At 39.5% G+C, this 10,000-nt stretch overlaps 2 protein-coding genes across 3 annotated transcripts in view; both read right to left on the reverse strand.

Annotated features, from left to right (window-relative positions):
• Positions 1–1,159: 1,159 nt before the first annotated feature.
• LOC121812075 lies at positions 1,160–4,529 on the reverse strand. Its single transcript, XM_042213213.1, has 3 exons — positions 3,865–4,529; positions 2,744–2,861; positions 1,160–2,661 (listed from the first exon to the last, which is right to left on the reverse strand). Exon 3 carries the CDS (start codon positions 2,081–2,083, stop codon positions 1,172–1,174), a length of 912 nt encoding a protein of 303 aa, XP_042069147.1. The 5' UTR covers positions 2,084–2,661; positions 2,744–2,861; positions 3,865–4,529; the 3' UTR covers positions 1,160–1,171.
• A 2,332-nt stretch (positions 4,530–6,861) lies between these two features.
• Positions 6,862–10,000, reverse strand: part of LOC102306997 (NXPE family member 3-like) — a 17,271-nt gene continuing 14,132 nt past the window's right edge. For both annotated transcript variants that reach the window (XM_042213214.1, XM_014340937.2), the window contains 4 exons: positions 9,478–9,770; positions 9,269–9,339; positions 8,329–8,535; positions 6,862–8,233 (listed from right to left, as the gene is read on the reverse strand). In XM_042213214.1, the coding sequence (XP_042069148.1) occupies positions 7,680–8,233; positions 8,329–8,535; positions 9,269–9,339; positions 9,478–9,770 (1,125 nt within the window). In that variant the 3' untranslated portion in view covers positions 6,862–7,679. The remainder of the gene's footprint in view (positions 8,234–8,328; positions 8,536–9,268; positions 9,340–9,477; positions 9,771–10,000) is intronic.

A 10,000-nucleotide genomic window follows, 5' to 3' on the forward strand; every position in this document is an offset into this window, starting at 1 on the left:
TTTGGCTTCAAATTAAAATCAGGAAAAGTCTCTATCAGTAGTCGTCGATGATCCAATATTTTGGTGTCCAAGTATGACAATATTTCTTCTGATAGAGTTGTTGAGACAACAATCTCAACAAGCTCCTTAAGGTCCATCAATACTTCCCATGATGGCTCATGTTCTGGTATACGGGTCCCAATGATAAAAGGCAGCAAACGCAAAAGTGTCCAGTTTTCATGTCCATTGCCACTCACTCTTCCTGTTCCAAAACTGGCTTTTGTAATTTGTTGTGGCTTGTTGAGCTTATCAGAGAATTTATATGGAAATGATTTTATACGTTTGTTTAGTCCTTCAAATGTAATAAAACCCTTTCTGATTAAATCTTGAAGACACAAACACAATTCCACAGGGACAACACCTTCAAAGAAATCATGTAATATATCTGGAGGAAATCCAGTGACTGGATGAAAATAGGACAACGCACTTAAGGCACAGGAACCTTTGACACCACACACACTTTGTCTTTGACCATCCTCAAGCTCTTCTAGAAAAATGTTATGCTGTTCCACAGTTCTTAATGGAAATTGTTATGAGGTGGCTGTGTGCGGACAGGAATAGGACCCAAGGTGCAGACTCCAGAGACAAACTTAAACCGAAACAGCTTTAATGCTGAACTCAAACATAACATAACTGGAAAAAATCAAAATAAACTAACACCGGTGGACTGGCAAAACACACAGCTAGGAATAAACGGTAGATCGCGACACAGACACAGAGAAACACAGGGCTTAAATACACAGAGGGAGCAATCAGGGAATGGGTAACAGGAGGGAAACACAGCTGGGGCAAATCAGGCCTAACGAGACAAGGGGAAGCAAAACCAGACACATTAACATCAGACATGGACTTTCAAAGTAAAACAGGAAACATAACACAGACTCACAGGCAGGCACTATAACAAAGGGAACAGAGACGTGGGACCAGGGCAGACACAGACACTGACTGGATGTGGGGATACAGCAGACAGGGGAGACAGCAACTATGGAACACAGACAGAAAACCAGAACACTAAAACTCTAACCAAACCCCACCCAGAGAACCTAAACTAAGAATGATCCTAAAACCCATAAAGCAAAGCTAGAAATAATGAAATAACAAAATCAAAGAACCAAAAACACAAAACACTGGGTCAACGACCCAGGGACCCTAACAGAAATTCTGTAGGGTCAAGAGCTGCAATCTGATGTTTATCAATACTACAAAATCGACAAAATTTGTCGACATTAAAGGACTCCAAAAAGCCTGCAAGGCTGTGAGCCCCAAGGTTATCTGCACAGACACAAAATACAGTTCCCTTTAAAAAACTATTTAAAGATTCAACATACACCCCTGTGCTTTCAAGACATTTTAAATCCTCAATGAGTGGATAAAGAAAAGCATCATACCCAAACTGTTTAACGTCTACACTTTTACCAAGAAGAGCAAGCTGTATTGAGTGTAATGTAGAACGAAACCTTGCAGATAAGTTGAGTACAACCCAATAGACAGCAGTTATTTTATGAATTTTTCGAGATGTTCCTAAAGGGTTGCATATTTCAAAGTCGTCAATATACAAAGCTAAACTAATGCAAGTATCTTGCAATCCTAAAAGCTTGTTGTTTTTGAAATACTGCCCATCTCTAAATGATCTGTAACCTTCACTAATTTCTTTATCAAATGCTAACTTTTCAAAGAAACTTTTCTCTTTCAATAAGTTCTCCAAGACCTGGTTTACTGAGACATAAACAAATGTATTTCTAGTTCTCGCTTTGTAGATGTACTCTGTAGGCTCAATTACATGAAAATTATTCTTGAAATAAATATTTCTCTTGTAATCAGTAGATAATGCACCTTTTGGTTCTGTTGAGATAATTAATGGGTTGGTTTTGAAAAGTGCATCATTTATATTTTTAATTACATCATCATCTGCCTCAATGTTCTGTTCAGCAAGCACCTCTTTGATTCTTTGAAATGAATGAACCTGAGAAAATTTTAAAATGTCACTAATTTCCTCAATAATTCTCTGCAAAGCACTTTTAGAAACATGTAACAAAGTTTGCATGCATAGAAAAAGTCTAGCTATTTTATGTTCAAGACATTGGTAATCTACAAACTCATTGTCCTCTTTATCACTTGATGCTACACCTGAACCACTTGGTAATGTCTCTGGCTCCTGAGAGGTATTTAAGGATTTATCAGGGGAGCTACTTTCACTAGGACATGCATTTGCATGAGAAATCAGTCTAATACAGTTTTTTATATCTTTTGAGTTTTTGTGCTTTCTGCTTGTGTGTGACGTAAAGGTTGATAAATTGTTGGTAGCATAGTCACATTTTTGGAAAGGACAGGATACAGTCTGATGTTTTTTAAGTGCCTTAAAATATGTGAAATAAATGTATGCTGTGAGCAGTTTTCCTTAAATTCACAAAAAAAAATGTTGAGATCTCCTGCCTTTTCTTAGCCCTGTTGTGTGATCTGCTGAGGTGAGACTTCAATGCCCCTCGTGTCCTAAACGAACAGACGCAGTCACTGTAAACACAGGGCAAATGAAATCCTCTTCTATGTCGTAGCTGGTGATGTCTTAAGAGTACTTCTTGGCTTGAACAGACAAAAGAGCAGAACTGGCACTGCATACAAAAGCTATAATGAGAAGAGAGGAGAGGACAGTGTCAACAATTCAAAAGAAACCTGAATTAATCTCAAATTACCAAAGTTACATTACCTGATAATGTGTTTGGGGCGGGGGGAGGCACTCCTGTTCTGATTCCTCTCCTTACCAACTCCTCATCAGTCCCTCATAAATCAGGACAAGCAGTGGTCTGGAGTTGGCTTTTAATTCTCTAAATAAATAAAAATAGCAATTAGTTTTAAAATAAAATACCAGCTTCCTGACATTACTTAAGAATTTTTTTCTCCTGTCCTAATTTTTTGCACTAAAGTGAGCTGATTCTGCCTTGTAAAATGCCATGTGAACACAGGTAAAACAAATAATTTACAAAGAATACATTACATCAAATGTTTAATTTATTTAATTTATTATTAACAAATTGTATTCTACATGGAATGCACCAACAGTATACTGGGATGTATTATGTAATGCCAAGGATAATTTTGTGTGATTGGTTTTACAACTTAGAATGACAAACATTGGATTGAGAGTATGAGTGGGATAAAACTCCTGAAGCATCTGTTTAAATTATCAGTGCATTTATTAATGGTGCTCCATAAATAAACCAAAACAATGTTTTGTGCATAACAAAAAGCTCACAATTGTGCGATCAAAATGTAAACTAAAAGATGCTGAGCATAATAACAAAGACAGATTTCAGCTGCTCTGTTTCCAAGTTCTACTGCGTGACTGACAGCCTGGAGTTTGAAATCCTCTTTGTAACCGTGTCTCTTACAGGTGCCATTTATGGTCCTTACTACACATAATATGGTAATATTACGTTGAAGCAGAGTAGTATCACTCTGCGAGGCTCCTCGGTAGCCGTAATGCTCCAACAATCCATCAAGCAGTGCAGCTTCATAGCTTACCAAAGTCGTACCAAAACATTTTTTGACATATTTTTTTAAGCTGTGTACCACATAAAATTGGTTCGAGGTCAGTAAGCACAACCAGAATTCATACATAAGGCAGACTGTCGATTTTTGAGATGAAAGGATTTTAGGCCGTGCGTCAACGTGTTAGCCCGGTTAGCTCGTTAGAGCCGCCCAGCCCCATGCACGGGGTGATCCGCGGTAACTAGTTAACGGAGATTTGCCCCGTTAATGCAGTTATGGCATTAACTTTACGCTGACAGCACTAAAATAGTAATCTTCAAATGTTTTCTTTTTACCGACCAGCTCCTCTTTGATAGCTGCCGTGTCTCATCTTGTCGTTGCCTGCAGGTGAAGCGATGGGGGAGGTGGAGTTGTGTTCAGTGAAGGAGAGAGGCGGAGAACAGGCTCCTCTGATTATTTACGAGCACGTGCAGAGGATGCCCAGCATTGTCCATAATGTCCATCAGTTTCTTTAATGTCCTTTTCTCTGCCACTGTCACCAAAGTGTCCAGCTTCATGCCGACCACAGAGCCAGCCTTCCTGATTCGTTTTTCCAGCCTGGATGAGTCCTTTGCTGTGCTGCTCCCCCAGCACACCACAGCATAGAACAGTACTCCTGCAACCACCGACTGATAAAACATCCTCAGGAGCTTCCTGCAGATGTTGAAGGACCTCAGCCTTCTGAGGAAGTACAGTCGGCTTTGGCCTTTTATGTACAGGTGCTGCGTGTTGCATGACCAAACAAACCTTTCAGTGCACTGTGAAAGTAAAAAAACAAACAGACAGGAAGGCCTAGTTAGGACATATCTAAGCATGCTCTTCATCTTGGAAGGGTAATTCAAACCAAAACTAATTGGCAGGTTCAACTTGGTAACAAAAGAAAATGCCTCAGCCAGATAAATCCCCAAAACATTCATCCATCAGCCACACACACCACATAACACTGCTGTTCTATTAGATAATGAGTTTCTTCCCATGTACCAGGTGTGTGTCATGGTAAAGCCTCCCCCACACATCAGAACCCAGAATCTATTAGTGCCACCCATTTTAAACCCTCTCTACAGCATTCTGTTTACACCTGCTATCATTCAATCATCTTTCCTAACATAATACTAGTCCACTAGTTTACATATCACCTCTCATCCCACTAAGTGAACTGGACAAGATGATAAAACAGAAACGCATGCTTAAGATGTTATCTGGTCTTCATTGCATGTGTATATGTCTTAATAGGATTAATGCATTTTCTGTTTGTGTGTGTGATTTTTGTGTGCCTCTCCTCCTTGCAGTGTTTCAGACACTTTTCAATTCTCCACTCAAAGGCAGTCGGTTTTCCTCCCCAGGTTCCTTAGCCCAATTTGATCTCCCACACTAAACAACAGCGTTCTTCCATGTCTCCTCCCCCTCCTTCCACTGTAGTCTCGTCTCCCCCCTTGCAGCAGTCCATTGCATCTCCATCCATCCAGTCATGATGATGGTGTTTTCTCCTTGCTGATGCCTTTTGCACATACTGCTGTTGCTGCTGGACCCCTCGCTGCTCAGGATACTGCTGTTGTCTCTTGACCTGCCATGTTGTTGCTTTTGGATCTGCATTTCTTGTTTTCAGGGAGACGTTAACATCCTTGGAGCTTGCTTTTCGGGATGAGGAACACATGGAAGTGAAGCTGTAAAACAATTCAGCCAAAACTCGTCCTGGGTGTTTCTAATGATGTTAACCTATGATTTTACTCCGACCGCTGCCTGTGGCGATTGATCCAGGTCTGCTTCCCACCTGCAACTGACACACTGAGACATTTTGATCATTCTCATCACTACTTAAATCTCCCCTCACTTTTGTTTTTGAGCCAACAGAACCACGTCATCTGCAAAAAGCAGAGATGAGATTCGGAGGCCCCGGGGCAGACCCAGGACACACTGGAGAGATTATATCTCTTAGCTGGCCTGGGAACGCCTTGGTGTTCCCCCAGACAAGCTGGAGGAGGTGGCAGGGGAGAGGGAAGTCTGGGCTTCTCTGCTTGGGCTGCTGCCCCCATGGTCCTGGATAAGCGGGAGAAGTTGGGTGGATGTTATATTTGAAGTGCTTACAACTCATAAACAATGATGTCTGGAGACCAGAGCTCCCTCACAGGTAGAGAAGTCTTAGTGACACCATCACACTCCTTGGGGTCCCAGACCAGGAACTAATTGTGCCAGTACTGCCACAGAAGTAAATCTCCAGTGTAACATTTAAATATTTGAGCAGCTTTTTACAGTGTCCATGGTTATTCCTGTTATAAATGTTACATTTAGTGAGTACTTACCAGTCTCAGCCACAAGAAAATCTGTGTTTTGTCCTTCTGAAATACAGTGAATATTAGTAATCCTGTTACAGACTGAATTGAAAACTCCAGAACACATAAAAAAAAACCTCTGAATCACGTACAAACTCCATAATACGTAAAAACACAACAGAAGTGCTTCAGGATGCTCGGGGCAGTGTTGAGCTTTTGTTACCTTCTGGCTACACAAGCTAGGAAGTACCAACGACCGGATTTAGTGTGTGGTCGTAACAGGTAAATGAACATTCTTACAACATTATTTGTAATAATAATGCTTGTGTATAAATACACAAACACATATGCTTTCAATTGTGTAATTTAAGTGATCTAGGCAGCTCTGTTTTGAAGTTCAGTTAATGCTAGAAATGTGTTTTGGAGTTTGTACGTGTTTTGTCTCTAGGGGCCACCGCATATATTTATATAAACATATATAAATAAAACCACAGGTTTTTTGTTTTTTTTTTACATTACTAATTTTGTGCATAATTTTATATTGTTGTTAATAATAAATTAATTAAAGCAACGAAACAACCTGAAGAGCCGGTTGGGAGTCGAAAGAGCCGGCTCTCTAAAAAGAGCCGGCTCTCTAAAAAGAGCCAGAAATCCCATCACTAGAATGCAACACACAAAAATCAGTGATTCTTGAGATAAGGAACAAAACATGTCCGGCAGATAAAACCCAATTTTGTGGTTAAAAATATGCATACAAGTGTTACCCAACTGCCTAAAAGACAAACCAAGGCAATGTTTATACAACAAAAGTATGATTTAGCATTTTTTATACATATATATTTATTTTAAATGGTACAATACATTACCATTACCTTAAAAATCCGCTGTCCACAAGCAGGTGTGATAATATTAAAATACAGAAAAAAAACTAAATGTAAAATTAAACATCATGGCTCTCGTCACTAAGTATTTAAGTCAATACCTTATATAATATCAAAATATGCAATTGAAAATTTATTAATTTAAGTGATTAAAATCGTGTCCAGAGTTTTTGTGAACACCATCAGATTTCTTTAAAAGTACAAAAAAAATCAGGAATTATTGTGGGCAGCTTACACTCTGAGGACCCCTTTACCACTTCCTGTTTGCTACACATGCCATGAGGTCACTGCTGTGATAATTTTTTATTTTTTAAAGATGCAACAATTTCAAAAGCATTTTTATTTATTTAACTTCAGGTCTGCCAATAAGTGACAACATAGTGAAACAATAATCAGTGTGTATATGTATACTTTTTAATTCATTAACTCAAATCAAACCCCACAAATTATTCATGCACCACAGTCGCAGGACCCTTCTCAGATACAAATTAGCTAGTTCAGTGAATGGGAAAAAACTTCACTTTGGTTTTCCAAGCAATCTGCAATGTAAAAACAAAACAAGAAAGTGTGCACGGTATTTTCAAACAAGGAATTACAAAATTTTGCAAAATGAAGAAACAAATTGAAGGCTGGCAGTCAACTGTAATAACCAGCTAGATGGACAGCACTAGAGTTATGTTGATTGCTCACAGCCTGGGAAAGACTGACTGATGTAATTAGTCGACCTGCTCAAATATAATTACATAAAATCAAACTTAGAGACAGCATAATTTGTCAGGTGCTTCCTCTCTTAGGAAGACATTGGAATATGTCAGCTTTGCATCCCCCCCCTCATGTTTCAAATGAATTATTGTTGTCATAACAAAAAAGTTATTAAGATTATGTGCCACCATAGTCTGCTCCTATGAATTTGAAGCATACATATTATAGATAAGATGTGTCTGCATAGGCTGCTGAAACACATCTATCCAACCTTTTGAGGACATATGTAGGATAAAAGAACATTAATCATGTTCTTGATAATTGGAGGTTGTGGGTGCATGTTGTGTGGCAGGTGGTGGGCCAGAACCATCTCCCAGGCATCGACCAGATGGACATTGAAGCCTTTGAACACAGCCCTGAGTGCCTTTAGCCGCTGAAAAGTGTACCAGTCGCTGTTGACAAATGCACCAGAGGGTGTAAAAGATTTGGGATTTCCAGTCCGAATGACAACCACAGTGCCTGGAGCCCTGGACAGTAGCCTTACCACTGCCCTGCGAATGGACATCAGTCGACGGATGTAGAACTCAATAGGGAAATTGTCAAAGTGTGCCCAGATGCCAAAAACTACTACAGTGTTACTACCTCCAACCACATTGTCCAGCTCATTGGCAATATAATGCAGCTCCATGGATGGGACATTGACAGTACGCAGAGGAGGACCGTGGGCGCGGTGCGTCACAAAGATATTGTTTGCATAGTCCAGCGCCATTAAAGGTCCGATAGACTTGGGGCTATGCAGGTTAAACTCCTTTAGATCTAAAAGAATTCCAAAGGGAATAAGTTAAGCTACATGAATAAAATGGGGTGAACATCATAATGTTGGTTTACAGAAGGGTTTGCAGAGAAGCTACCTGGTAGTGATGCATTAAGGTACTCAAACCACTGCCTCATTGTGGAGTCTCCATACATATGGACCACCTTTCCTTTCAGACACTGAGTGATGGCTGAGGAAGTGTTGAACTGTTGAACTGTGGAACCATCTAGTGCTCGCCACACACCCTGGTAGTAATAGCCAGAGGGTTTAGACTCCCCACTGCTGCTGCTCACCTCTGACTGACCTGGTAAGCAGGAAAACAAATACTTGTGTGTGTTTTTAACTTAAAATGAAAAGACCAAAACAAAGCCTTTCTTTAACCTGTCTGTAGCATTCAAACCCAAGTCAAATTCTTACAAATGTATTGCTGTATTTTTCTAATTTTGATTTCATGAAACATCTGGTCGATGGCGTGTTCTAGAATGATGTTAAAGCTGACCCCAGCCCAGCAGCCAGAACCTGAACTTCAACTTGTAAGAAACTAATGAGCAGTCAGGTTGCCACCTCTGTTTCTCCCTGTCCATGTTTCTATAGCAGAATCACTGTGCTATTTTCAATTCCCATTACTAGTCATTGATTGGCTTCCAACGATCTGCCCTTCTACATGAGAGATCAATCTAATTTTAATGAGGTAAACCTCACTGCACTGCCCAATTCCCAGAAGTTTCTTTGTAATTTTATAAGAGACCCCTACGGTAAGTTAATTTCATCCACATCTTGAACTATGCTTTCATAAGAACACCCCTAGCTGTTAGTGTTATCAATAACGCATCAATAAAGTTCTCCAGATCTCCTGATCACTTACTCTTAAAATAACCTTGACACATCCTATAGGTGTCCAATATCAAGAAGATGCTAGTAAATGTTGTGGGAGTTTTAATTTATTTATTTATTAATGTTTGATCTGCCAACTGCTTATAATATATATCACAACCTTTTTTAAATATTTCATTATGGAGATATAGATGTTAGCGTACCTTTCTGTTTTGGCAAAATGGTGACGCTGGCTGGTCCTGAAGCCGGAATGGAGACTTTCATATTTACACCTCTGAAGGAAAGCATACACAATTAACATCTTCACAAAATTTGGAAAGAACATCTTTTTGAACTAGAAAATTAAATGTATTATGCACAGTATATACATTTTTAGTCACTCCAGAAATTTAACACCACAGATAATGCTCACCTCTGAAAAAGCTTCTCCATAGTTGTCAGGTTTTTTTTATATCCTCCATTGTAGTTGCTGATCCTAGCATTACAACTCAGATTTGTTGGCTTGTAGCAGAACCATGGCTCACCTGTATGGAGGTCAGTGTAGTTACACACAGGCTGCTCAGTTGGACGTAAACATACGTTACACGTGGTCGTTCTAGTGAACAAGCTTGAGCGGAACTGGCTCTTGAAGAAGATCCTGTCAGGTTCCTCTTTGTTCATCCTGCGCAGCTCTGTGACTGCCTCACTGGGATGAACCAATATCACCTGGTAGGACAAAGAATCAGAGTGTTGAAACAGTATCACATAAATATGTATAATGACGACAACCTTTTAGAACAGACTTTCTTTTTGATGGTAAGTAATTCATTCAGATTACATGCATGCAAGCATGAAGACAATGACAAAGTCAAATGTATTTATATATCACAATTATATCACAATTGCTGTACAATTAAGATAATTAAAAAATAAAAACATAGGGAGACATGATAAGA

This window comes from Haplochromis burtoni, unplaced genomic scaffold (assembly GCF_018398535.1).
Source record: "Haplochromis burtoni strain Fernald_Lab_line unplaced genomic scaffold, NCSU_Asbu1 Contig_427, whole genome shotgun sequence".
In the NCBI taxonomy this organism is placed as follows: Eukaryota; Metazoa; Chordata; class Actinopteri; order Cichliformes; family Cichlidae; genus Haplochromis; species Haplochromis burtoni.